Raw genomic sequence first — 27,854 nt, 5'->3', positions numbered from 1 at the left:
GGTTATGAATGCTGATGGCAAAAACTCACACAGCATCAGCATGGTAAACGAGACGAGGTGCCGACATCACCGCAGACGTCTCGCACTAAGGACAGTCGCCAGGGGGAGAGGACGCACTGCACAGCGAGAACTCCATGGCTCCGGGAAGCGGCGAGGGTCTTTCAAAGCAGACCTCGGTCGCGGCGCACCGGACGACGCGCCCAGTGAGGGCCAGCCCTCCAGTTGTGAAGTGTAAAAATATTTTGGGTTCATTATGAAACTGTAGCGCGCTGGATCTCAGATCACTTTGAGTTCATTTGAATGAGGCTACAATGGTTGATTATGATTGGATAAAGATCCACCCTCTGGGCGCCTGGTTAGCTCAGTCGGTAGAGCGAGCGCCCATGTATCGCCAAGGCTCAGTCCTAGCAGCGGTGGACCTGGGTTCGAATCTGGCCTGTGGTCCTTTCCGCATGTCATTTCTCTCTCTCCCCCTTTCCAACACTCTATCCACTGTCCTATCAATAAAAAAAAAAAAAAAAAAAAAAAAAAGATCCACACTCTGCTTCGCCCGTTGCAAAATGTGGATAAATACATTATTCAGTGCTTTTTTTATCAAGCATCAACCTCATGTCGTAATCTCGTAAAAAAAAATTGACGTGAAGCGTAAATAAACACTTCACTTCAGGTTGCGGTTGCTGGTCACTGCTGGTTGCTGACCAGATTAAAATGAGAGAACATCTGTAGAGTAAAACACACTTCTGACACCTTCCAGTCTGGACACACACGGGGTGAACGGGAATGACTGAAATATCTTTTTTACAGTGAAAGTAGGACAGGGCTGTAAAGTGGGCCAATGGCCCCTTGGCCCCCCTCACTTCCGGCGCCCATGCTTGCTGCATCTGCAAAGGTCGCAAGTCTCCACACGGACAAAGTCGACACACCATCAGACACGGCCCTTCGCGGGGGGTTCCGTGCCAACATTTTATCTAACTATACGCGGACGTGGATGGGCGGAAAAAATTGAGAACTTTGAGCTGTTGGGAGAAACCCACATGGAGTGTAAAAGATGTAAACGTTAGCTCATGTGTGCGACCATCCTTGCGTAAATACAACCAAGGCCTTATACAAGTGTGATACGTCAAAAACAAATGTAATCTGGGAGAAAAGGCATTTCCTTCTAAATGTACTTGACAAGTGCATGCAGTGTCGTTGTGTGGAAATGTCATTTTTAGGAGACCAGTCTGGATATAAATACTGCAGTATATGAATAACATGCTTGAAAATGAACATAAAGATAACAAGCGCATTACTGCTTGTTTTCATGCTTTGATCATACAAGGTTTGCCTCAGCTGTATGTCGGTCTACAGGTTGTCGAGGAAGTCTTCTCCAAAGGTAATCATCTGTCTCAGTGCGCTCAGTATCAGCGCATCAGTGTCATTGTTCGTGTTGCTTTCTGACTCGTAGTTCTTCACAAGAAAGATGCAGTTGGGTGGAAGGCCTAGCAACATGCTGAATTGGTTGACCTAAGTAACAGCATGTCAGTTGATCAGTAAATTACAAAGCGGTGACCAAAATTTTACTTAAATTGCATTCCAAGAAAAAAAAAGACCCTACCATTTTCTTCAGGTACTTGTTCTTATAGACTTTGTCTATATTCTTTTTCCCCTTAGAAAACGCTTCATCAACTTTGGTGAGAATAGCCAGTTGAGGAATTCCTGTCAAGACAAAAACCTGATCAGTATTTTAAGCATTTGAGTACTACCTGGTTAAATAAAGGTTAAATAATTTGTCTTTTTAAATGTTATTTTGATTTATAAAACCCAATATGGCACCATAAGTTCACACTAGGGCTGTCAATGAATTAAAATATTAAAGCGTGACGATTAATCGCATGATTGTCCATAGTTAATCGCGATTAATCAAATTTTTTAACTGTTCGAAATGTACCTTAAAGGGAGATTTGTAGAGTATTTAATACTCTTATCAACATGGGAGTGGGCAAATATGCTGCTTTATGCAAATGTATGTATATATTTATATTTAACAACACAAAATAATGACAGATATTGTCCAGAAACCCTCACAGGTACTGCATTTAGCATAAAAAATATGCTCAAATCATAACATGGCAAACTGCAGCTCAACAGGCAACAACAGCTGTCAGTGTGTCAGTGTGCTGACTTGACTATGACTTGCCCCAAACTGCATGTGATTATCATAAAGTGGGCATGTCTGTAAAGGGGAGACTCGTGGGTACCCATAGAACCCATTTACATTCACATATCTGGAGGTCAGAGGTCAAGGGACCCCTTTGAAAATGGCCATGACAGTTTTTCCTCGCTTAAATTTAGTGCAAGTTTGGAGCGTTATTTAACATCATTCGCGACAAGCTAGTATGACATGGTGGGTACTAATGGATTCATTAGGTTTTCTAGTTTCATATGATGCCAGTATCTTCACTCTAGCTGTAAAACTGCAACCCAAAAAATCCCAATTCGCATTAACAAGTTATTATTCCGTTATCTTTGACAGCCCTAGTTCCCACAGATTGTGATATCTGCTCTTACCCATTTCACTGGCTGATAGTCTGATGTCTCTCATCTTCTTCACAACTTTGTCACTCATCAAAGATACTGAGTTAACAGGAATGACAGAAACCAGAACATGAACTCTGTCATCCAGAGTGGGAGATAACTTGTAGTCCTGATCAGTCTCCTTCAATTGGCCTCCAGAAATGAACTAGAAAACAATTTAAAATATTAACTATTTAATAGAGCAGTTAAACAATGGCATTGGACACTGGGCGTTAAGTAAATCCTTTTCTTTCAAAGGAAAAAGAAAAACAATTACAAAATAACAAGCACTGAAAGACAATACAAAATACAAGGCGGATGAAATAAACTTTTACTTTTTTATTGGTTTATATCCCTTGTGTAATAAATTAACTATTGTTCTATTCATATTATAGCGAAAGGAAAGAATTATGTTGTACTTAGTTAATCTTGATTTTACATACAAAAAAAGCATCCTTTTTGCAGATGATATACTGTAATATATGATACTGCATATAATGATTACACTGACAGGGGGTATTCTGCTGCATAGTGACTACATTTCATACTTTAAGTGCTTAAAGAAACCCACAAAAGATTCATTTGTATATCAATTACTCATGTAGCAGATGACAGAAAGATGAAGAATATTGAAACGTGCTGAGGCTGTTAATTTACAAGCGGCCTGGTTAAACTCACAGAGGAGAAACATAGTACCCATTCTGACCTCCGCCTCATTTTACGAATATCTATAATCGTTCTGAAAGAGCCACCAAATAACTACAGTATACTATGTCTACAACTGAACAAGTAAATAGCTGCATGCACTGCTCAACATGTCTAGATTAGAATCAAAGGAATGATGTAGAGCAATAAATGCTATAATACACTTCCCTCCCACAATCAGGATAGTTTCATTTTCACTTGTCCATGTAGATGACTTTGAGGCAGGACTGACAGCAGTGCTCTACATCTTTACAGAACTCAATGCATTATAATATAACCATCCTAGACTAGACACACGCCAGAAGGATGGCAGTGATGGTCACATGATTTTGCATCATAACGTCAGAGTTGCAACAGCTATTTGAAATTGTCATGTTTAAGGTAACCCCTTAATTGCAAAAACATGCAAAAACTCTCGAGAGACTCTCTGCCCGACGACCTATACAAACCTTTACCATTCAAGTTCAATTCCTAACCATGAATGTTTTTGGCAGCATTGCGCAAAAAAATCCATAATAACCTTTCAGCATATTGTAATTCAGGTGTTCTGAGATAAAACTAAACTTCTGCTCCTCATCGTGGCTCTGTTTTCAGGCTTTAGAAAATCTAGCCCGTGACGGGAGACTTTGACCAATCACAGGTCATTTCATGGTCAAGGTCATTTTCATGAGAAAGTTTGCTCCGGCTAGTGGGCGGTGCTACTATCACTGCCAGGTCACAAACTTTCTCATTTTACAGCTAAACAGTACACTACAAGATGATTCTGAAAGCATTTGAGGAGAGAAATAGGCATTACAGTAACAGAATATTGATTCATATTTGATCAGCGTGCCTAGTTTGATCGCTTGATCGGAGTTTGCGAGTGATTGACAGCTGCTCGGCAGACTTCAGCTCGGCTCTGATTGGTTGTTTTCTGTGAAATCTTGCAGATGCCATTAGGAGCACCGGAGGACACAGAGGCACATGATTCTTTTCAGATTACCTGTCTCATGCACTACTGTCAGGATACAGTGACCGTTTTATAAAAATAACTTTTTTTAATCATATTTGCTATGCGGCCATTATTAAAGCACTCCATGCATGCTGACAATGATGACAGGAGCAAAGGTTTTACCATAAAACCTTTAACCATGGACCGTTTTGTGAGTGTAACCACACAGAAACACCTTGTTTCCAAACCCGATGAGGGTTTTCTTTATCTGAATGAGCAGCCAATCACAGAAGTGGCTCTGCATTATGCACATACAAATGTGTTTAATTATTCACATTAACATGACCACATAACATTATTGTGTATTTATTCACACGATTATTTATTACACAATGTTTTTCATTTAATATTGCACACTACAAATTGCTTTTGCAAATCCAGGTTTTTTTTACAGGTTACTTATACTTTGTTCTACAAAGTAAAATAGAAAAAAAAAATCAAACTCAACTAAGACGCATGGAATGAAGCCTCACATTACATAATGATCAATTCTAAAGAAGCAATTTTTTCATGCTTTGATCATACGAGGTTTGACTCAGCTGTATGTCGGTCTACAGGTTGTTGAGGAAGTCTTCTCCAAAGTTAATCATCTGTCTCAGTGCGCACAGTATCAGCGCATTGATGTGATCATTTGTGTTGATTTCTGACTCGTAGTTCTTCACAAGAAAGATGCAGTTGGGTGGAAGGCCTAGCAGCACGCTGAATTGGTTGACCTAAGTAACAGCATTTCAGTTGATCAGTAAATTACAAAGTGGTGACCAAAATTTAACTTAAATTGCATTCCAAGATTTCAAATTTAACAAGAATTACAAAATCACCAATAAAAACCTACCTTTTCCTCCAGTTGCTTGTTCTTATAGACTGTCTTTATATTGTTTTTCACGCCAGGAATGGCCAAATCAACTTGGGTGAGAATAGCCAGTTGGGGAATTCCTGTCCAGACAGAAGCTTGATCAGTATTTTAAGCATTTGTTATTTTGATTCCTAAAACCCAATATGGCTCCTTCAGTCCACACAGACTGTGATGTCTGCTCTTACCCATTTCCCTGGCTGATAGTCTGATGTCTCTCATCTTCTCCAAATCTTCGTTCTTCATCATAGATACAATTTTGGCAGGAATGACAGAAACCAGAACGTGAACTCTGTCATCCAGAGTGGGAGATAACTTGTAGTCCCGATCAGTCTCCATCAATGGGCCTCCAGGAACGAACTAGAAAACAATTTAAAATATTAACTATTTAATAGAGCAGTTAAACAATAGCTTTTGGCATAATTCAATGTGATTTATAAGTGTTAAATACATTATATATACATACAGTATATAACTTAAATAATGTCAGAGTTTAAAGGGTTGTACCTTGTAACCCTCTTTCACATGTCCTCTCAGGGCCAGTTTGACGTCTTCCACAGGAACTCCACTGTCCGTCTCTTGCTCAAAGCCCATGATGTCATTGAAAATGAAAGAGTAAAAGCTCTCAGGGTCTTTGTGGATTTTAAAAGTTGTGTACTGTAAAGCAGAAGGTGTAGTTATTTGCATCATTTTTAGCAAATCCCAGATAAAATTGCAATTCTACACATCCCACCTCGTCACATACTGACGCTTTGTACACGAATCAATACATACAATTTTGTGACTATTTGACCCAAATATTTTACAGCTGCATCTTTAAACTGTCTGGTTACTAAATGTTAATCAACACCTTCCAACCAACCAGAGTCCAGAATTTTCAGTGGACCACGGTATAAAGCTAAATATTGGATTAGTGAACTGTAATTATCAGTGGAAATGCACTAATATGATCAGTTATCCCACAATTAACAGTTATTCATACGTTTTGGGTAAAGCTGCTTCCAGAGATTGCGTCTGTCAAAGCTCGAACGGTGACTCTGCCTTTTAAAACACTTTCAACAGAGTTGATGAAACTGGACTTGCCAGCACCGACTGGTCCATGAAGCAGAATTCTAAGATGTTTGACTTCTTTGTTTCGAGGCTGGTAGGATTTCACAAAATCAAGATCCTCCTGGTTGTCCCTTTTAATCAAAGAAAAAACATTAGAATAAAACCTATATTATTTTTATGATTGAACGCACAACATTGTGACAACTTATACTCACTTCGGCATAGCTCTCCATGGCTGACTGAAATATGCTAAAGAGAAAGATATTATGTTGACATACAGTGAGACAAAGCTGTATTTTATAACGTCATCCACATCATGCATTCTTTTTGGTGAATTTTAGCATTATTAAAAATGTTAATAACTTTGCAATATTTGGAACATCTTACGAGCTGAAATAGGAAACAGGTCAAAACTTACCTCCTCCCATCACTGCGCTGCAAAGTAAGACATTTACATGTAAATATGCATGAATTTAAATAAAAAGTTCTGGAGAAGGAATTTTCTTATTGTCTAAAATGTAAGACTCTTAGTGGAAAAAAAGGATAATAATTGCTAATGTTGATGTTTAAAGATTGTAAAAAGCTAAACAATACATTGCAAATAATTAATAAAAAAACATAAAACATGTTATGCAATCTGTGGTTGCAGTTAAAATGTGACAAAAGGATAAGAAGATAACAGGAGACATACAGTAGATACAACTATCAAGACAGTAGACCCAAATTTAACACAAATTGAAATAAGTCAAGACAATTTTTCCTTTCAAGTTCAGTAATTAATTAAAGAAGGAAAACTGAAGGCTCAACTCTGCAGTATATAAAATATAAAACAAAATGTGTTTCTGTATAGTTTACAAGTCATAAAGAGAAAGACATTAAAATAAACCAAATAAATAAAACAGGTGCTGTTTCAAGTTTAATTTCTTTTCATTTTCTAGCACTATCTAACACCTTAATACACTAAAATAACACGTATAATCAAAATCATCATAGCATAAGGAGAATTTACTTTGTTGGTAGACATAATAGAAAGTCCTTACCTTTACCTGTGTTGCTTTGGAGTGCAGAGTGCCAAGTCAAGTGATAATGTTGACAAGAACAGGTTTTATATTTTATGCGCTTGCTTTCGTTTTCTTTTTACAGTTTAAGTTTACAGCCAACCATGTGACTTAAAGGAATCCACCTTTTATATTTGGCCAGCCAACCCTCAAAGACCAAGAAAATCCCCTGGCAGCAAAGTACAGTAACTGAGCTCAGCATTATTGCAAAATGTGTGGTGGCACAGCCATGCAGTGGTTAAGACTGATGCCCCACAGCAAGAGTTGTTTTATCAACAGGATACCACATAATGTCAAGTTTTGGTCTCTGTTTAGTTCAGCTTTTACTTTACGCTTCCCCCTATCGGTATCAACAGGGAATAACTGCTGTGATGGACACTGGGGTCTTTCCCATTTGTGCTTTTATACGGCTTGATTCCTCTCCTCGACTCCTCTCCTCGCGTCTTAGACCCGCCCACGGGAGATGCGAGCGGAGGAGGCGAGGAAAAGACTCGGGGAGAGAGGAAACGAGGAAATATGTTTTTAGAGACATGAGACGTTGGCTGTTTTCGAAACCGCATACTATACTAGTAGTACGTACTGATTTGGCCAAAATGTAGTATGTAGTATGTAGTATGTGAACAAAAGCTAAATCTCCAGTATGCCAGAAATACCCGGATGACGTACTGATTTGGAAAAATTCTCCAGTATGCATCGGACCAGTCTATCTCGCCTACTGTATCCCACAATGCAAAGCGCCGGAACAGCCCAGGCTACGGGTATAAAAACAGCAGCCAAAAGCTGCTCTTTTTTTACGTTTTCTGTAGCCATTTCAACACTAAATTCACTTCTGAACGTTTTTGAGGCGAGAAATCAACTGTGTAGATTATTAATATCGGCAGTTTTACGAAGTTAGATGGCGAATCGAACATTTGTTCCACCGTTGTCGGAGTTTAGAAGCTCCACAGAATACCGTGACAGCCAGCGAGCGCCTGCCCGGGTCGCTGCCAGCAAGCCGGGTAGTCACGCTCAGAGACCGCTATGAGCTGCTGGAGCTCTCTAGAGACCGGTCTGTAGACGAGAGGCTTTGATTTCCTTGTTGACGGATAGTTTGTTTAAATATCACAACACAGATGTCCATTATAAATTAACAGGAACCTGTGTTTATCTGCCTTTTTTCGAGTTAAAAAGCTCCACAATCACCCGCGGGCGTAGCTCGCTGGAGAGCCGGCCAGTGACGCTCACAGAGCGGCTGCAGAGCAGCAGAGTGGCGAGGGAAGATGAGAGGAGAGGAAGAGGAGAGAGAAGAGGAGAGGAGAGAGAAGAGGAGAGGAGAGGAAGAGGAGAGAGAAGAGGAGAGGAGAGAGAAGAGGAGAGGGAAGATGAGAGGAGAGAGAAGAGGAGAGGAGAGGAAGAGGAGAGAGAAGAGGAGAGGAGAGAGAAGAGGAGAGGGAAGATGAGAGGAGAGAGAAGAGGAGAGGAGAGAGAAGAGGAGAGGGAAGATGAGAGGAGAGAGAAGAGGAGAGGAGAGAGAAGAGGAGAGGGAAGATGAGAGGAGAGAAGAGGAGAGGAGAGAGAAGAGGAGAGAGAAGAGGAGAGGAGAGAGAAGAGGAGAGGGAAGATGAGAGGAGAGAAGATGAGAGGAGAGGAAGAGGAGAGAGAAGAGGAGAGAGAAGAGGAGAGGAGAGAGAAGAGGAGAGGAGAGGAAGAGGAGAGAGAAGAGGAGAGGAGAGAGAAGAGGAGAGGGAAGATGAGAGGAGAGAGAAGAGGAGAGGAGAGAGAAGACTCCTCTGGCGCGGCAGGCTCTGACGAGGTTCCTGATGAGACACATGTCTTTATATCTGGAGGGAGATCAGTCCTTTTGCTGTAACTGAAAAAGCAGTTTGAGTAAAGTAAACGTTGTGGATGAATGTTTTATATTTCCCGTCTCTCCTCGTTGATGATCCTGTTTGTCGGACTTCTTTATGAGCTGTCAGAATAAATAGTTTAAACCTGCAGTATCTTATAAAGTAAACAAGCACAACATAAACAACAAAATCAAAGTTGTATTTTTTGATAATATTGTAATAGTGGTACAAGTTAGTTTTTTTGTCCTGTGCTTTAAGAGCTGGTTTGAAGGCTTAAGCCTCGTCTAGCATACTGCTAAATACATCACTTTAACTGTCACATACTGCATACTACTGAGGAACGCAGTATACAGTATGTACTGTATACTGCATACTGCGCTCCTCAGTAGTATGCAGTATGCGGTTTCGAAAACAGCCCCAGTTTCCTCTGACGCGTCACGTGAAGCGACGTCCGTTTCTGATGACAGCAGCAGCTGATCACAGCTGGATCAGCTGTCAGTCGGCTTCAACAGCCGTTTATGTCTGAACTGATCTAATACTAATAAAGAAACAGAGTTATCAGAGCAGCAGTGTTTCCTCTCTGTAGCCTGTTACCTGTTTAACAAACACCTGCACATGAATAACAGCTGCAGTCTGTATTTATACTGTGGACTGAGTCCTGCTTAGAGGACCAGGAACCATCTCTACTGTGGACTGAGTCCTGCTTAGAGGACCAGGAACCATCTCTACTGTGGACTGAGTCCTGCTTAGAGGACCAGGAACCATCTCTACTGGCACAATATCTTTATATTATTTATTCATTATTAGTGTCTGTAGTTATTGATATTCTGATAGTAGAAGTTATGTATTAGGCTGAATGTTTCAGGGAAAAGTGAAATGATGTAACTCATATCAAACCCGACACTCAGGAATTATCAGCCTCATGTGACTGAATGCAAATGAGGATAAATGATGTAAAAGGTATAAAAGACAAACCCTCCTTATCTCTCTGACTTTAACTGGATACTTAATAAAAGTTAATGAGTGAAATAACAGATCATCAAAAGAAAACTCTTTCTAATAAATGAAGAAAATTGATTAAGGTCTGTTCCTTGTCAGGTTTTATAAAACCCCTCTCAGTGTCAGACTCCTTCAGTGACGGTGTGTGAAGCAGAGATCCTGCAGGTCCTTCTGCTGCTGGAACACTTTACCATCAACATGGTCCATCTGCTGTTCACACCTACAATTAACACAGATTATAACTAGATGGTGAATCAGAAGACAACTAAACTATAAAACGTTTAATCTGTGATCTGTCTTCACTCCGGTATAAAACTAGTGATGTTGATGTATCAGATCAGTCTGATCGGGCGCAGCGTCCAATCAATAACTGATATCCAATAAAGGGGCGTGTCGGTCGGTGATAAACTTCCTTGGAGGAAACACTGGAGGAAACACTGGAGGATACACTGGTGTATCCTCAGTCATAGCTCCTCCAGCAAGCCTCCTCGATCCTCGCTCCTCGCTCCTCGCTCCTCGCTCCTCGATGCGCATTTTATGAATTGGGACGTCCTTCAAGATGGAGGACTGAGATCGATTTCCGGGTCACAGCTGGAGGATCGAGGAGCGAGGAGACGAGGAGGCGAAAAATTATGAAATGAGAAGCACCTTGGGCGTTAAGTAAATCCCTTTCTTTCAAAGGAAAAAGAAAAACAATTACAAAATAACAAGCACTGAAAGACAATACAAAATACAAGGCAGATGAAATAAACTTTTACTTTTTTATTGGTTTATATCCCTTGTGTAATAAATGAACTATTGTTCCATTGATTGCTAAATATCTCTCCACAGTTTGATGCCTCATCACATATATCATTAGAATTAATATTATAGCGAAAGGAAAGAATTATGTTGTACTCAGTTAATCTTGATTTTACATACAAAAAAAGCATCCTTTTTGCAGATGATATACTGTAATTTATGATACTGCATATAATGATTACACTGACAGGGGGTATTCTACTGCATAGTGACGACATTGCATACTTTAAGTGCTTAAAGAAATACTTCACCCACAAAAGATCCATTTGTATATCAATTACTCATGTAGCAGATGGTGACAGAAAGATGAAGACTATTGATAACACAAACAATGCTGAATCTATATCTTCTATATCTATATCAGGAGGAAATAACATTTCATAATACTGCATACTGACCCCTTCTACTGTAAATACAATACCTTTGTCCCTTCAATTTTTATTACATTGTAAATATATTTGTATAGTTGTTTAGCTGTTCTTTGCACAATCCTGTGAGCACTGCCACTTTACATTTCACTGCACATCCTTTATGAGTATGTGACAAATCAAACTCTTGAATCTTGAATCTTGAAAGTAAAATAGGAAAAAGAAAAAATCAAACTCAACTAAGACGCATATAATGAATCCTCACATTACATAATGATCAATTTTTAAAGAAGCCATTTTTTTTTCATGTTTTGATCATACAAGGTTTGAATCAGCTGTATGTAGGTCTACAGGTTGTTGAGGAAGTCTTCTCCAGAGTTAATCATCTGTCTCAGTGCACACAGTATCGGCGCATCAGTGGAAGCATTTGTGTTGATTTCGGACTCGTAGTTCTTCACCAGAAAGATGCAGTTCAGTGGAAGGCCTAGCAGCACGCTGAATTTGTCGACCTAAGTAACAACATTTCAGTTGATCAGTAAATTACAAAGCGGTGACCAAAATTTAACTTAAATTGCATTCCAAGATTTCAAATATAACAACAATTACAAAATCACCAATAAAAACCTACCTGTTCCTTCAGGTACTTGTTCCTATAGATTGTGCCTACATTTTCTTTCACCTTAGGACAGGCTTCATCAACTTTGGTGAGAATAGCCAGTTGAGGAATTCCTGTCAAGACGGAAACCTGATCAGTATTTTAAGCAGCTTTTCATCGTTCAATGACTCAGTGGATTTTTACAATAACACCTTGAGCAGCATTCTAAATTGTCACGCCCCTGTCAAAACTAGAACAGTCACCTTCTCCCGCTCAGCCCCCTGGTTCACCAGCGAGCTACAGAAAATGAAGGCAGCTGGGTGTACCCTAGAGCGGTGTTACAAAGCTTCAGGGGTCACTGTTCATAAGCTAGCCTCTGGGAACACCAAAAGGCCTACTCAAAGTCCCTTAAGCCGTAGGCACACTGCCCGCATGACGCTCGCGTGGCGTCTACGTCGCGTGGTGGCTGCGTGATGCAGGAATCTGGTGTTCACACTAGACGCCTGTCGGCTGCGTGTCAGCTACCTGTCAGCTGTATTTCTGCTGCTGCTGTCAGCCCTTTCTTTCTGCATAGAGTTTGCCTTTTAATGGCCATTTAACTTCATGATAAATATAATTTATATTTATTTTAGACAGAGAAAGGTTCAGAAACGTGTGGTAATTAGTAAATAATAGTAATAATCCACAATTAAAACTCCGTACTGTATTCATTTATGATGCTTTCCAAGTCACTGCTTGTTCCACATCACTGTCCGGCACATATTTCAGAATAAAAGCCTCGTGTTAACAAATGAAGGAATTCTGTGCAAAGAAAACCCGCTTTAGGGCTTTTATGTCGAAATGAAAGCAGGAAGTGTTGATTTAAACCCCAAACTTTATCAATTTTTTGAGCTCTCAAAGTGACTGCGTGTTCCACAGCACTGACTGCTCATATTTCAGAATAAAAGCCTTGTGTTAAAAAATTAAGGGATTCTGTCTATAGAAAAAACGCCTGAGGGCTTTTATTTTGAAATGAAAGCAGGAAGTGTTGATTTAAAAACAAGTTTACTTAACTTAACTTTTTTTCATCTCCGTAACATATTCTACAGATAAACCTCGAAACTGTAGTAAAGTCTTGCTGGTATGAAGTTAATATACTAGATCACTTTCACTGTCTGTGACATATTCTACAGATGTCTAGACATGTAAACTGTATTATGTAGCTGATATGATGTCCACATACTGTCAATAGATCACCTTCACTGTCTGTTGCTGCTGGGACACGCAGCTGAGACGCGAGCGGCTCGCGTGTAAAATAGGCGAGACTTCTATTCTATAAAATAGACGCGCATCTCATGCGGGCAGTGTGTCCACTCTAACCTGTTAACATGGACGCCGAAATAAAAAACAACACGCCACGCGAGCCTCATGCGAGCCTCATGCGGGCAGTTTGTCCACCACTTTAGAGAGGCACGGTCACAGTTCTACTCAAACGTCATCAAAAACAGTCCTGGAAATTCTAAGCAGCTGTTTTCCACTATCAATCATCCTCTTAAACCACAAACCCCTTCACTCACAGAAACTACAGAAGAGCACTGTAATAATTTCATGGCCTTCTTCAAAACAAAAATTGACTCAATCCGTTCTGTCCTCTCTGGTTCCTCCACCCTATCTGTCCCGACTGCCTACTCACAGTCTGAGATCTCCCAGCCTCTTAACTGTTTCCCAGAATCTTCATCCGTGGAGTGGACTCCAGTTTATGTGTTACAGAGGAACTTTTGGGAATTAAATCAATGCATAGTATCTAAATGTGTGAATGAAATGAAACTGCCCTGGGACCAACTGACGGGACTGACGACAGATGGAGGCGCCTGCTATGTGCGGTGAAAAGAAGGGATTAGCGGGGAAGATGTGGGAGAAGATGCAGCGGGAGAAATGTGCAGGTGAGATGACAGTGTATCACTGCATCACACACCAGGAAACTGCCGGTTTTTGGAAAGCAAAGGTAAAGACACCACAGAGCTCCGTGACGAAAAGTGGCGATGTGAGCTGGCCTTTTTTGTGCGACATAATGAAGCATCTCACTGCGCTAAACCAAGCTGCGCCTGTGGGAGACTCAGATGCAGCAAGGAAACTTGGGTCACTTTCCATGTTGCCAAGCACTGACAAACCATGTCTCCACAGCTGTGTTCCTGACTGCGCATTTTGCTGATAAACGGCGCACTTGGCACAGAGTTCACTCGGGGATTTGCAAACTTTGCAGCTCATAAATTTAAACTTGAACTGCCCAGCAATCCAAATGCAGTTGACGTGGAAAGAGCACCTGTGAACATCCAAATAGAGCTGATAGACCTCCAGTGTAATGACACACTCAAGGCAAAGTGTGACTCTGTGGGCATTGCACAGTTTCCAAGATTCATCACGGAACGATGCCTCAACTCCGCCTACATGTTTCTCAAATGCTCTGCATGTTTGGACGTACATACAGTACCTATGTGAGCATCTTTTCTCTGTGATGAAGATGAACAAAAACCCATACAGGAGTCGTCTCACTGATGCACACCTTCACTCCATCTTGAGGGGGTTCCAAGGCACAGAACTTAACCCCAAACGTTAATGAACTGGCAACAAGAAAAGATGCCAAACATCTGGCTCTGGCACATGTGCATAAAAGAAGAATGTAGCCTACCTAAATATGTTTTATTTTTGCACTTAATCCAATATCCTGTCTATCCTGTTTAATAAATGTTGACCCTGTTTGGCCCTCGACGTAGTCCCAGTTTTTAATTTTGGCCCTCTCTGTGATTGAGTTTGACACCCCTGTTCTACATGCTCCCCCTTGGCCATGTCATTAGTCGCTATGATATCGCATTTAATTGCTACGCTGATGACACGCAACTTTACGTGAACACTCGCACACGTTCCTCTACAGCTTTGCCATTGTCATCATCATCATCATCATCATCATCTGCCCAATCAACACTCATCGCCTGCCTGGAGGAGATAAAGGCGTGGATGAAACATAACTTTCTCCAGTTGAACAGTTCCAAAACTGAAACAATTTTTGTTGGCGCCCCTCACCAGATCCAGTCATCCTCCATAACCAGCATTACCTTCTCCGGTCACGAGATTCCCCTCTCCTCATCAGTCACCAACCTTGGTGTAAGATTTGACCCTCAACTCACCTTTTGAAGCCCATATCAAACACCTCAGCAAGATCTCCTTCCATCATCTCAGAAATATTGCCAAACTCCGCTCTACACTTGCCTTAAGTGATGCTGAAAAGCTAGTCCACACCTTTCTCTCCTCCAGACTGGACTACTGTAATGCACTTCTCATCGGGATCCCTAATAAGAGTCTTCAAAGACTACAGTATCTACAGAACAGCGATGAGAGTGCGAAAGTATGAACACATCACGCCCATTCTCCATTAACTTCACTGGCTTCCCGTCTCTGCAAGGATTGATTACAAGATCTCCCTCCTCACTCACCAGTGCATCTATGGCACTGCTCCCCCCACCCCCCATACCTGAAAGAACTAATCACCCCTCTAACCTCAACACGATCCCTCCGCTCTATAATCTAAAACCGCCTCCTCCCCCCAGGACTAAGCTCAGCATCACGAGTGATCGGACTTTCAGTTCCACCGCCCCTCGTCTATGGAACTTCCTCCCTGACCATCTGAGGGAACCACAGACTACAGAGAGTTTAAAAAAAGGACTTAAGACATTCCTTTTTAGCAGAACCTAGACTTTTAATTAACCTTGCTGGTTGCTGCTTTTATGCTCTTATTTTTATGATGTTAGCTCTTTATCTATTTTTTATATTGATGCTTTTACCTTGTAGCACTTTGAGATTTGTTTCAAATGTAAAGTGCGTTATACATTAAATGTATTATTATTTATTATTAATTTGTTATTTTGATTCATAAAACCCAATATGGCTCCTTTAGTCCACACAAGCTGTGATATCTGCTCTTACCCATTTCACTGGCTGCTTCTCTGACGTCTCTCATCTTCTTCACAACTTTGTCACTTATCAGAGATACTGTGCTGGCAGGAATGACAGAAACCAGAACGTGAACTCTGTCTTCCAGAGTGGGAGATGAGTTGTAGTCCGGATCAGTCTCCTTCAATTGGCTTTCAGGAATGAACTAGAAAACAATTTTTAAGTCTAGTTTTATAAGTGTTAAATGCAAAACAGTAAAAAAAGAAAAGTATGTAACTTAAATAATGTCAGAGTTTAAAGGGTTGTACCTTGTAACCCTCTTTCACATGTCCCCTCAGGGCCAGTTTGACGTCTTCCACAGGAACTCCACTGTCCATCCCTTGCTCAAAGCCCATGATGTCATTGAAAATGAAAGAGTAAAAGCTCTCAGGGTCTTTGTGGATTTTATAAGTTTTGTACTGTAAAGCAGAAGGTGTAGTTATTTGCATCATTTTAGCAAATCCCAGATAAAATTACAATATAACCAACCACAGTCTCATCCAAACTCGTCATGTGATGCTTTGTCAGACCCCTTGGCAACAATTTACGCTGCGCTTACTTTATTGGTAAAGCTGCTTCTAGAGATTGCATCTGTCAAAGCTCGACCAGTATTTTCGCCTTTTAAAACACTTTCAACAGAGTTGATGAAACTGGACTTGCCAGCACCGACCGGTCCATGAAGCAGAATTCTGAGATGTTTGACTTCTTTGTTTCGAGGTTGGTAGGATTTCATAAAATTACAATATAACCAACCACATTCTCATCCAAACTCGTCACGTGATGCTTTGTCAGACCCCTTAGCGACAATTTACGTTAACATTGTGAATTCAATTCAAATTTGCTTAGGTTTAGGCAACAAAACCACCTGTTAGGTTTAGGCAACAAAACCACCTGTTAGGTTTAGGAAAAAAAAAATGTTTGGGCTTAAAATTATTACGTTTGTAAAGTGAAAATGAAACTTAATGTTGTGATCACAGGACACAAACAGCGGTCTCCTGGATGAAAGCCCTGTGTCTGTAGCTGTAACATGGGAAGGATTTTGACCCGGCCGCCATGTTGAGAACAGTCCAGCCAAAACCAAGAACCGCCCACCGGTCAGAGCAAACTTTCTCATTTTACAGCTAATCAGTACATTCAAATATGTTTCTGAAAACATTTGAGGAGAGAAATGGGCATTACAGTAACAGAATATTGATTCATATTTGATCAGTACTGCCTATTTGACTAGGTAGAAGGTTCAGAATGCCAATGTGCTGGCTTAATCTTTAAAAAAATTAATTCATTCCGTCGTCTATCAAAATATTAAACAGCAAAAGTAGGGCTAGTATTATATGATCTAATTTTATTGATACCTAATCTATTGTAAATTGATCAGGTGAAAATAAACATCAGAGATGCTTTGCTACAAGCAGAAACTGCAGGAGCAACTTAGGACATGGTGTTGCACGTCCTCCTCTAAATAACATTCATTGGTGGCAAGGTGGTCAGAGCATTCACATTGATGGGAACCCTTCTGCATCTTCAGCAGGTATCTCAGGGTCATAAGCGTTTCGCCCCTTAGCCTGTACGCTTCACCAGAGTGGGGCAGTGGAGACTACATTAGCCTTCACCTGCAGAAGGGTTCCAACTGCGGGCTCTTGTCAACCAGAGCCACCTTGAGCTACTCTCGGCTACCGTGGCTATTTCTCCAGTGGCTTTCTTCAGTTGTTTGGGTTCTAAACCAATCTTCTGTAAGAAGTAGCGCACTGATGTTGCTGGGAAACCGCGGCAGCCAACTTCGATGGGGAATAAGGCTGCATACCAACCTTTGACTAGGGCCTCATCAATCAAATCCTGGTACTTGGCCTTTTTCAGTTGGTGAGAAATGGGTAGCCTGTCCTCCCAGGGCACTGTGAGTTCGGCTACCAAGATGGTTTTTGTGCTCCTTGATAAAAGAATCATGTCCGGTCGGAGTGAGGTTACCGCCACCTCTTCTGGAAAGACGAGCCTCTTCTTGAGATCCACTTGTATCTCCCAGTCAGAAGCTCGATGCAAAATGGATGGCGGGTTCTTGGCAGTTGTTCTTGTCTTAGTAACCTTATCTCCTTCTCTTTGCAAACCGATGACTCCGGGTGGTGGTGGTGCCTAGTGTGTGTTGGCTTTAACCCTCTGTAGGTCTGTCCATTTTGCAATTTCTGTAAGGACCTTATCGTGCCTCCACCTGTAACGGCCTTCACCCAGAGCTTTAGGACATCCAGTCAAGATGTGATTCAGGGTACAGAGGGTTGCTCCACACTGTTTGCAGGATGGGTCCTCTTCTTTGCCCCAGATCTTTAGGTTGTTTGGGGTTGGCAGGAGATCGGCCACAGCCCGCAGGAGGAAGGACAACTTGCCCTGGTCGGTACCCCAGAGTTCCTTCCAGGACAGCGAACGCTCGAGTGCCTGGTCCCACTGCGTCCACCGTCCTTGGGAGGCGAGCCCTACCACTTTTACGCGGCGGTTCATTTATTATCTCGTATGATTATACCTGGTCTTAGTATTTAAAACTATTGTCTTTTATTACCTTTTATTATTTTAAAGAACTACTGGTTTTAGTATTATAAACTATTGTCTTTTATTACTTTTTATTATTTTAATGAACTACTGTCTCACACTCAACATGTGAATTTAAGCACGTTCATGCGTGAGTGTATATATGGCCTAGAGCCCAAGACAAATGTCTTTATCTTATATTATCTTAGATTGACTGTTTAATCGGTTGTTTCCATCAGCCGGAGACATCTTGCAAATACCATTAGGAGCACAGGAGGACACACATTATTATCTGTCTCGTGCACTACTGTCAGGATATCGTGACTGTTTTATGAGAATAACTTTTTTTATCATATTTGCTCAAAGTTACCGACATCACCCAGATAGCATCCAGATGTGGGCCACTTCAGGCAATGATGCAACACTGCTGGCCTTCTTCTGGCCCGGACAAAATGGATGTGAGCCTGAAGTGGCCCACATGTACAATAGCAAACAATACCCCAAATATTCCAAACCAAATGTGGGCTTTTTTTCAGCAAAGATGTGGTGCTCTCTGCAATGTTTAATCTGGATGTGACCCTAAAGTGGCCCATGTGGTAAACGGAGAAAATGTCCACCTTTGACAAAGATGTGGCACAGTCGACAAAGGCTCATCTGGATGTAAACCAAAAGTGGCCGACATATGATGCAGCAAATGTGGCCCGATTATCTTAAAACATATCTCGGCCAGTTTTGGTAAATATATGGCACAGTATGCACTGGCTAACCTGGGTGTGAGCCTTATGTGACCCACATATGATATGGCAAATATGGCCCAAATATTTTACAGCTGCATCTTTAAACTGTCTGGTTACTAAATGTTAATCCACACCTTCCAACCAATCAGAATCCAGAATTTTCAGCGGACCACAGTATAAAGCTAAACTATAATTATCAGTGGAAATGCACTAATATGATCAGTTTTCCTTAATGCTTTTATACCCACTTCAGTTAAGGTTTTGATGAGTTATAAACGTGTTAAACTGTTCTTTAGAATCACCTAAATCAACAGTTATTCATACTTGTTTGGTAAAGCTGCTTCCAGAGGTTGCATCTGTCAAAGCTCGACGAGCAGCTCTGCCTCGGAAAACACCTTCAACAGAGTTGATGAAACTGGACTTGCCAGCACCGACTGGTCCATGAAGCAGAATTCTGAAACGTTTGACTTCTTTGTTTTGAGGCTGGTAGGATTTCACAAAATCGAGATCCTCCTGGTTGTCCCTTTTAATCAAAGAAAAAAACATTAGAATAAAATACTGTATTATTTTTTATGATTGAACGCACAACATTGTGACAACTTATACTCACTTCGGCATAGCTCTCCATGGCTGACTGAATAATGCTGAAGAGAAAGATATTATGTTGACATACAGTGAGACAAAGCTGTATTTTATAACATCATCCACATCATGCATCTTTTTTGTGAATGTTAGCATTATTAAAAATGTTAATAACGGTTGCAATATTTGGAACATCTTACGAGCTGAAATTGTGACAGGTGAAGACTTACCGCTTCCCATCACTGCGCTGCAGTGTAAGACAGTTACATGTAAATATGCATGAATTTAAATAAAAAGTTCAGGAGAAGTCATTTCCTTATTGTCTAAAATTAAATGTTAAAAGGGACTGTTTGTAACTTTTTAAGCGTATAAATGTAGCGGCAGCGTCGGCGTTAGGGACGGGCCTTGGGGGTCCAGGCCCGTCCAGAAAGGTCACTGTGCCCCCTCAGCTGAATTCTCTCCTGACAAAAAACTAAACTGAAATAACAGTTGAGCTATAAGTAAAATTAAGTCATACAGTTTGGTAATGGAAGGACTTAACACTGCAATGCAAAATAAAGCACAAAACAGGGATAGTTTTGCATTTTGGAAACAACTAGGACATGTACTTTGGCTTAATTACATTGTTTTTTATTGGAGTGTCCTAACTGGCCGCGAGCAACACGGTGCTGCACAGCGCGGCGCGACGTTTTGTCTGAACTTCTATCGTACACACGGTTCCTATTTTTTCCTGTCACTCATATTGAGAGGAAGGGCTGATTAGTTTAGATAAAATGAGCCGAGAAAACCGGGTCAGTTGTCCTGGATGTAAATGGAAATATTAACTTGATTACTGACACTTTTAGCACAGGCATTGACAATCGCAGTTATATGTAATAAAGTTCACTAGTGAAACTTTATTAAGAGCTACCTGTCAAAAAATATAACCGCCACCTCACTAATGGTTCAAATAAAACACGAACACACAACGCAAAGAGACAACTATGGAAACTATGAGCCGTCACTACAATATTTCAGTAAGAAGCCTCGTTTTGATCCGCTCCGTTTGCGTGTTGTTTTTTTTGTTTTGTTTTTTTAAATCTAGCTCAATAGAAAAAAATGAGAGAAAGTAGACCTACAAACCTGGTGCATTAAAGCACAATTAGGACCAAGAGAGTAAAAAGCATCCTGTGCTCCTCTCACATCTTACTTCTTCTACCTGTTTGGATTATTCTGTTCAGTATCGTGGAATAAAACAATGGACTAATGTTACACTCTACAGCAGGCTGAGCAGAGACAACAACTGATGAGTGAAACATCCACATTTAGTCTGACTGTTAGATTAATGTTTTGTTTAACTCCCTGTTAACTGTATCTCGGCACCCGTGTGTGTGCACATTTTGACGCAGGGCGTGCCTGAGGAGTTATCTGTGGCCTCCAGGACCTCCTCATTTCAAAACAGAAACCAAAATAAGGTGGCAGCTGGCTGGAGAAGAGGTGAAAAAAATGCCCCCCGTCAAAGCTGACGGCTGCGGTCGGGAGGCGATAACGTAACTCGTTGAGGAGCCCCGCTGCTGAAGCCTGCGCTGAGCAGGAAAAGCCAACACTAGGATCAGCACAGATTCGTGGAGAGACCTTCGTCTGGTCAGCTAACATTACTGCCAAGCAGCTGAAATATAGAGTGATATTGTGCTTTTAGCTGACGTGTGTCGCCTCACTGTTTTGAGCGATGCTCGTTCATGTCTATGTAGAGCGAGCAAGCGCGAGCCCAACGCTGACTTTCGTTGATTTCATGGCCACAGCTATCGCTGTTAAGCAGCATTTCTGATTCTTACAAATAGTCCCTTTAACTTAAATTGAAGACTCTTAGTGGAAAAAAGATAATAATTGCTAATGTTGATACTTGTGAAAAGATTGTGAAAAGCTAAACAATACAATGCAAATAATTAATAAAAAACATATAACATGTTATGCAATCTGTGTTAGCAGTTAAAATGTGACAAAGGGATAAGAAGATGGTAACAGGAGACAGATAAAATCATCAAGACAGTAAACCCAATTTAACAAAAATTTAAATGAAAGTCAAAACAATTTTTCCTTTCAAGTTCAGTAATTAATTAAAGAAGGAAAAGTGAAGGCTCAACTCTGCAGTACATAAAACATAAAATAAAATGTGTTTCTGTATAGTTTAAAAGTCATAAGGAGAAAGACATTAAAACAAACCAAATAAATAAAACAGAAACTGGAACCATGGAAGTTTCATTTCTTTTCATTTTCTAGCACTATCTAACACCATAATACACTAAAATAACACGTATAATTAAAATCATCATAGCATAAGGAGAATTCACTTTGTTTGTAGATATTATAGAAAGCCCTTACCTTTTCCTGTGTTGCTTTGGAGTGCAGAGTGCCAAGTCAAGTGTGTGACTTCAGGGAATCCACCCTTTTATATTTGGCCAACCTACCGTCGACACCAAGAAAACACCAGCTTTTACTTCCCCCTATCGGTATCAACAGGGGATAACTGCTGTGATGGACACTGGGCGTTTCATTTAGTCTTTTTTTTATCCTCTCCTAATAAAACAATATATAAGTATATTATTATTATTAATAAGTAAACAAGCACCATAGATGTGGGTCATTACGGGCCTACTACGTTGTAAAAGTTAAAGTGAAACTTAAAGGTATAACATTCTAACATGTTGTAAAACTGGATGAAACGTCACGTTTTGAACACAAACAAAAAGGCCTCTTTAGGTTTAGGCAACAAAACTACAACTTCTTTAGGTTTAGGCAACAAAACTACAACTTCTTTAGGTTTAGGCAACAAAACTACAACTTCTTTAAGTTTAGACAATAAAACTGAAACTTCTTTGGGTTTATGCAAAAAAAAAGTTAAGTTTAGGGAAAAACATTGTGTTTTGGGTTAAAATAACTACAAACACAAAGACAACTACACATTGTTGGTTTCACACGGGATCAAACTCCAGTTTTAGTGCCTGACTTCCTCCTCTGCTCCTGTCATAATTACTACTGTCACTAGAGGTCGCTGTTGGGTTCTTTTATACCTTCTTTTGCTGATCTACCATGTGAATAGATGATTAAACATAGTAGTGAGTGTAGTAGCCCACTATTGACCCACATCTATGTCAATTTAATAGCCTGACAACAGTCGGTTACATGTTTGCAATATCAAGTGACCCGAGTGTGGGAAAACAACAATATGGATGACACTAATTTGCCAATTGAGATATTCAAAGTCCCCAGAGGATCATCTGACTTTTCCTGTAGCGCCACCTGCAGGTCAGATCTCATCAGGTTGATTTTGACAGCCTCACAGAGCCGATAGCATTGCTGTAACAATGAGAAAAGATGGAAGAAAATACTGTAGGACTGGGAACCATCTGGTTTCACCCCTGGACAAACAGGGTGATTCATAACTACAGCAGACAGCTGGAAAAAAAAGTTTGTTTTTTAATTGCAATTTGTTGGTTTATAACCATTGTTTAATGAATTACAAATATTCTACTGATTGTATAATCATATAATAACTCCCCACAGTATAATGCATACATCATTAACATTCAACTTATAGCGTGAAAAAAATCTCAAAATGACAGTGTACAGAGTCAGTATACAGGATAAGTATAAGTGCATTTTGTATTATCATTTTGATCATTATCAAAAGAATGTTATAGAGCAAGCGAGGCTACATTATAAGCATCGAGGTCTTCTACCTCATTCACAGTCAGTTTCACATTCGCTTGTATATGTAGATGACATTGTGGCAGTTTGAACAGCGATGCTCCACATCTTGACAGGAATCAACGCAGAACGGGATAAAACAGCAACAAAAACACCTGTAGGAGGAAACAGAGTGAATTGTTAACTTTCCCATTTTGTTCCTGAAGTAATAATAGTTGGATTTTTTGTACTTTTTTTCTTTAAGATAGAAAATCATCAGAAATGAGACTTTCTACCAAAATAGTTGTTTTTACCCCAAGAGGGCGAGGCCACCACAGATGAGCCAGGTCATCAGGCCTGCTGTGTGCTGTGTGCTGGTGATCACTGTCTGCTGGCAGTGGGGACACCCAATCTGTCCTGGGACGTCACGTAGTGTAGGTGCTACAATCACGTGAGTCACTGAGGATGAGAAATACACATGAAATAAAGAATATGTCTCCATATTCACTTGTAGAAGCTTAAAACGAGTAGGGGAGAGCGGGGTCGGTTGAGACAGGGGGACAATAGGGACATTCCCTTTTTAGCAAGTTAGAAAGCAACAATGCCATTCGCCATGCTCATACTCATCCACATACTCTTCACACTCAACCTCAAAGTGGAGACCTTCTTTTGTTATTTTTCTTATGCCATACAGTTTTTAATTATACAACATACAAAACATATTGTTGAAAATATGCTAGTGTTAGCCGTCTGATTTTTTTGTTGGTAGCTAGCACAGGAGTCCAAAGTGTGCCTAGTCTCCCTGGGACAGTTGGGACAGGATGTTTAATGACTTCCGGGAGAGACAGAATATTCTTGTAATGGTGTTCAAGGATCTGGTGGAAAGCATCTTGTCCTTTAACATGGTCCCTTTGTATAGACATTTGAATCAAAAGTCAAATGTAAAGGGAAACTGTCAAGAGCGGTTAACACGGCCAGTAAAATCAGTATCAATATCTCAGTAAATGATATTTATTTAGTCCAGAAGAAAGTGTCCCAACTATTCCAAGGACGCAGAAATTTGTGCAAATGTACTCCTTATACATTTAACAAAATTGTGCCCTTCACGTTTGGATTGGGCTAAAAAAAAACTTGAGAAATTGTTACCAGACACCTGCATTTGTTCAGGGATCAAATTATTTGTATTACTGTTCAAGCAGTCTGTGAGTAATGAGAGGTTATTTGGTGTCGATACAAAAGTGTCGCGACCGACCCCGCTCTCCCCTACAATGCCTCGTTTCTCACTGCAGTATTTGATAACTGGAAGTCATTATTAGTCCTTTTTAATTTATAACACATCATTTATTAATATGTGTAAATGTTGTGGTCAGTTAGTCAGACATTTCTGTTGTTACTGTAGACTTTCTACTCCGTAGCGACGGCAGTTAAAGCATAACAATTGTGCATTTTGCGATAAAAGCAACACATTTGGCACAGATGTAGGTTTATATGTTATGAAAAGATATAGATATCGGGGCGCTCACAGGGACGTCCCACACCAACATACATGGACATGCTGAGGAGAGATGCTGGACAGTGCTGGCAAGCTAGCCATATGTATGGTGGACTGAGACAGCTGGAAGCTCCGCTTGAAAGTCCGTATTAGGATGACCCAATGATATCAATTCCGATAGTTGTAGTATCACTCTTTTACATCCACTTCTATTGGTTTCGTGTTATCAGTTCTACTTATTAGTTATTACAGCTGCTAGGCTATTATTGTGGCTGCTTCTCTCTCTCTCTCTCTCTCTCTCTCTATCCCCCCAGCCGGTCTCGGCAGATGGCCGCCCACCCTGAGCCCGGTTCTGCTCCAGGTTTCTTCCCAGTAATCGGGGAGTTTTTCCTGGCCACAGCGCGCTTGGTGGATCTTGTTGGGTCTCTAAACTATGGTGTACGGTCTAAGACCTGCTCTATATATAAAGCGTCTTGAGATAACTTCTGTTGTGATTTGACGCTATACAAAAATAAATTGAATTGAATTGAATTGATCAGGATCAAATTTCAAGTTTGATGCTCCTTTTTATAAAATCAGTTTTCTGCAGCATTTAGGAATATTAAGCGCCTATTAGGCGTGACCCACACGGCCCTCAGGGGCCAAATTTGCAGCTCCCCGATATCTATGTCTTTTAACAACATATAAACCTACATCTGTGCCAACTATGTTGCTTTTATCGCAAAATGCACGATTGTTATGAATATTTCAGCTTAGCTGCCCCACTATTGAAATGTCATTACAAAATTTCGGCATAAAATGTACTGACTGCACTGACTCAACAAGACCAGCAGAGGCTGCTGACAGTACAACAACTGTAATTTGATCCAGTGAGTTTCTGTTTTGTTTCTGTCTTCCTGTGGTCCCTGCCCTGTTATTGAGAAATCGAAACAGAGGGGTTCACAGTAAAAGTACAGATTGTTCTCATGGTATAAAGCTGTCATTGACAGAAGGGCAGTAACACAAAAAGAACCCTCACATTTTAAATGAATGCAAATGTGAGAACAGCAACACATCGTTCATGTGAGAAGCCCACATTTCATATGAGCTGTTTAGGTGTTTTTCCACATGTGGAGCCCACTAATATACCTGTGATAGGAATCCTTACTCATCTGTTAGAAGCAGTACTCAAAATGTGACTGCACACCACAAGAGGAAACAGTGAACAATAGCTGTTTGTGATGCACAGAGGCTACAAATGGGCTATTCTACAGATCACTTTGGCAGGAAAACCACAGACTTAACCCACTGACTTTGTGGTACCGCGCAGACGCAGCTCACACTCTCACTTCACAAACTGGAATTGAAACACTATCCGTGTCTTCGTTCACAGATATGTGTGTGCACAGGGTGTTCTGTAAAATGTTACATCTCTAAACAGTTTTTTGTCTTGGCTCAATTGCATTTGTCTCACCTGTTGTGACGGGTACAGCTGTGACCGGAACAAAAGGAACACCTGGCAGAGGAAACACAGTTCACCGAAGCAGGAGAGGACGGTTTAGAACATATATTTCCATAAATCACTTTGAATAAAATACATGTAAATGCAGTACAGTGTGGTTATGTTTCTAACTGGCTATACAAAGCATGACTTAAGAACAACGGTGTGAAATAGGAGTTGATTAGACTGTTGTCGGGCTATTAAATAGGCGTTATGGGTCGCTATAAGCACCATAGATGTGGGTCAATAGGGGCCTACTACACCCACTAGTAGGTTTTATCATCTAGTTACATGGTACATCACCGAAAGAAGGTACAAAAGAACACAATAGCGACCATAGTAATTATGAATTATGATTATAGAGTCAAAATCCATCTAGGAGTGAAGGTTGGGGAAAATGGATGTGAAACAAATCTCAGGTTTTTCACCAAGGAGACCGGATTTCACATCCCGTGTGAAACCAACAATGAGTAGTTGTATTTGTGTTCGTAGTTATTTTAACCCAAAACACAATGTTTTTCCTAAACTTAACAGTTTTTTTTGCCTTAACCTAAGGTATTGTAGTTGTGTTGCCTAAACCTAAATAATTTGTAGTTTTGTTGCTGAAAGCTAACTGTTTTTTGTGCCTACTCCTAAATAAGGTTTAGGTTTGTTGCTTAAACCTAAAGAAGTAGTTTTGTTGTCTAAACCTAAATAAGTAGTAGCCTTATTGCCTAAACCTAAAGAAGTTGTAGTTTTATTGTCTAAACCTAAATAAGTAGTAGTCTTATTGCCTAAACCTAAAGAAGTTGTAGTTTTGTTGTCTAAACCTAAATAAGTAGTAGTCTTATTGCCTAAACCTAAAGAAGTTGTAGTTTTGTTGTCTAAACCTAAATAAGTAGTAGTCTTATTGCCTAAACCTAAAGAAGTTGTAGTTTTATTGCTGAAACTTAACCGTTTGTTTGTTTTTGCCTAAACAAGTTGAAGTTTTGTTGCCTAAGCCTAAAGAAGCATTTTTGATTGTGTTCAAAGCGTATAATTCAGTTTTGCATGTTAGAACGTGTTGCTTATAAGCTTCACTTTCACGTTTACAAGTAGTAGGCGTAGTAGGCCCCTAATGACCCACATCTATGGTGCTTATAGCGACTGATAACGCCTATTTAATGACCTGATAACTGTCGAATCGGTTGCAAATAGTGTTGTCAGATGGGCAAATTCAATCAAAAGTAACAGTATCATCTCTTAACGCAGGCAGACACAGACCTCCTCCCTGGTATGCAGCAGGTGGCGGCGCTGCAGGGGAGAAGCCCGGCTGAGGGTACATCCCTGGCTGAGGGTACATCCCTGGCTGGGGTTGCATCCCTGGCTGGGGTTGCATCCCTGGCTGGGGTTGCATCCCTGGCTGATGTTGCATTTGGGCCCCATAGTTCAAAGGTGGCCCAGGGTATGGTGGAGCTGATTCATTTGGTGGGTATCCTTTTTCCATCTTCAGAAATATTTACTGCATATGAGAAATGTGTAATTTTATAAGTTGATCAAGAAGTGGCTTTCAATATAATAAGCAAAAGTATAAAGATAGTTATAAACTTAAGACATTGCATTCTACGGTTGCTACAAAAAAAAAACAGTACGTGAAACTGGT

At 40.5% G+C, this 27,854-nt stretch overlaps 3 protein-coding genes across 10 annotated transcripts; all 3 read right to left on the bottom strand.

Annotated features, from left to right (window-relative positions):
* Positions 1–534: 534 nt before the first annotated feature.
* Positions 535–22,925, bottom strand: LOC141781298 (interferon-induced protein 44-like). Of its 2 annotated transcripts, none has more exons than XM_074656939.1 (9): positions 22,020–22,925; positions 7,193–7,335; positions 6,571–6,587; positions 6,368–6,401; positions 6,085–6,283; positions 5,610–5,759; positions 2,551–2,722; positions 1,598–1,698; positions 535–1,506 (listed from the first exon to the last, which is right to left on the bottom strand). In XM_074656939.1, the coding sequence occupies exons 3-9, from the start codon at positions 6,578–6,580 to the stop codon at positions 1,345–1,347; spliced, it is 828 nt and encodes a 275-aa protein (XP_074513040.1). In that variant the 5' UTR covers positions 6,581–6,587; positions 7,193–7,335; positions 22,020–22,925; the 3' UTR covers positions 535–1,344. The 2 variants fall into 2 exon arrangements, with proteins under 2 accessions (XP_074513040.1, XP_074513041.1); XM_074656940.1 differs by lacking the exons at positions 535–1,506; positions 1,598–1,698; positions 2,551–2,722 and adding exons at positions 4,780–4,965; positions 5,085–5,185; positions 5,291–5,462.
* Positions 10,783–21,993, bottom strand: LOC141781296 (interferon-induced protein 44-like). 3 transcript variants are annotated; one of them, XM_074656935.1, is made up of 8 exons: positions 21,957–21,993; positions 19,826–19,842; positions 19,624–19,657; positions 19,338–19,536; positions 16,035–16,184; positions 15,760–15,931; positions 11,833–11,933; positions 10,783–11,713 (listed from the first exon to the last, which is right to left on the bottom strand). In XM_074656935.1, exons 2-8 carry the CDS (start codon positions 19,833–19,835, stop codon positions 11,552–11,554), a joined length of 828 nt encoding a protein of 275 aa, XP_074513036.1. In that variant the 5' UTR covers positions 19,836–19,842; positions 21,957–21,993; the 3' UTR covers positions 10,783–11,551. The 3 variants fall into 3 exon arrangements, with proteins under 3 accessions (XP_074513036.1, XP_074513035.1, XP_074513037.1); XM_074656934.1 differs by lacking the exon at positions 21,957–21,993 and having other exon boundaries at positions 19,624–21,014; XM_074656936.1 differs by lacking the exons at positions 19,338–19,536; positions 19,624–19,657; positions 19,826–19,842; positions 21,957–21,993 and adding an exon at positions 16,325–16,638.
* Positions 22,926–23,061: 136 nt separating the features above from the next.
* LOC141781299 (lipopolysaccharide-induced tumor necrosis factor-alpha factor homolog) lies at positions 23,062–27,707 on the bottom strand. Of its 5 annotated transcripts, none has more exons than XM_074656942.1 (5): positions 27,582–27,707; positions 27,476–27,545; positions 26,207–26,248; positions 23,576–23,720; positions 23,062–23,437 (listed from the first exon to the last, which is right to left on the bottom strand). In XM_074656942.1, the coding sequence occupies exons 1-5, from the start codon at positions 27,696–27,698 to the stop codon at positions 23,332–23,334; spliced, it is 480 nt and encodes a 159-aa protein (XP_074513043.1). In that variant the 5' UTR covers positions 27,699–27,707; the 3' UTR covers positions 23,062–23,331. The 5 variants fall into 5 exon arrangements, with proteins under 5 accessions (XP_074513043.1, XP_074513046.1, XP_074513045.1 ...); XM_074656945.1 differs by having other exon boundaries at positions 27,600–27,707; XM_074656944.1 differs by having other exon boundaries at positions 27,476–27,590; positions 27,627–27,707.
* Between the last annotated feature and the right edge of the window lie 147 nt (positions 27,708–27,854).

This window comes from Sebastes fasciatus, chromosome 13 (assembly GCF_043250625.1).
Source record: "Sebastes fasciatus isolate fSebFas1 chromosome 13, fSebFas1.pri, whole genome shotgun sequence".
Classification (NCBI taxonomy): Eukaryota; Metazoa; Chordata; class Actinopteri; order Perciformes; family Sebastidae; genus Sebastes; species Sebastes fasciatus.
This window is presented reverse-complemented; position numbering and strand designations above follow the sequence as displayed.

Excerpts from the sequence above, each read along its gene's own strand:
- LOC141781298 (XM_074656939.1), bottom strand. Across the intron at positions 2,723-5,609 it reads ATGTGAAAGAGGGTTACAAG|TTCATTTCTGGAGGCCAATT; the intron begins GTACAACCCTTT and ends ATTGTTTTCTAG. Across the intron at positions 1,507-1,597 it reads ACAAGTACCTGAAGAAAATG|GTCAACCAATTCAGCATGTT; the intron begins GTAGGGTCTTTT and ends GCTGTTACTTAG.
- LOC141781296 (XM_074656934.1), bottom strand. The coding sequence starts at position 19,835 with ATGGGAAGCGGTAAGTCTTCACCTGTCACAATTTCAGCTCGTAAGATG. Across the intron at positions 16,185-19,337 it reads GAAGCAGCTTTACCAAACAA|TACAAAACTTATAAAATCCA; the intron begins GTATGAATAACT and ends TCTGCTTTACAG. Across the intron at positions 11,934-15,759 it reads AGAAGCAGCCAGTGAAATGG|GAATTCCTCAACTGGCTATT; the intron begins GTAAGAGCAGAT and ends CCGTCTTGACAG.
- LOC141781299 (XM_074656941.1), bottom strand. The coding sequence starts at position 27,698 with ATGGAAAAAGGATACCCACCAAATGAATCAGCTCCACCATACCCTGGG. Across the intron at positions 26,249-27,475 it reads TGCTGCATACCAGGGAGGAG|GTGTTCCTTTTGTTCCGGTC; the intron begins GTCTGTGTCTGC and ends TTCCTCTGCCAG. Across the intron at positions 23,438-23,575 it reads GGTGGCCTCGCCCTCTTGGG|GTGTTTTTGTTGCTGTTTTA; the intron begins GTAAAAACAACT and ends TTCCTCCTACAG.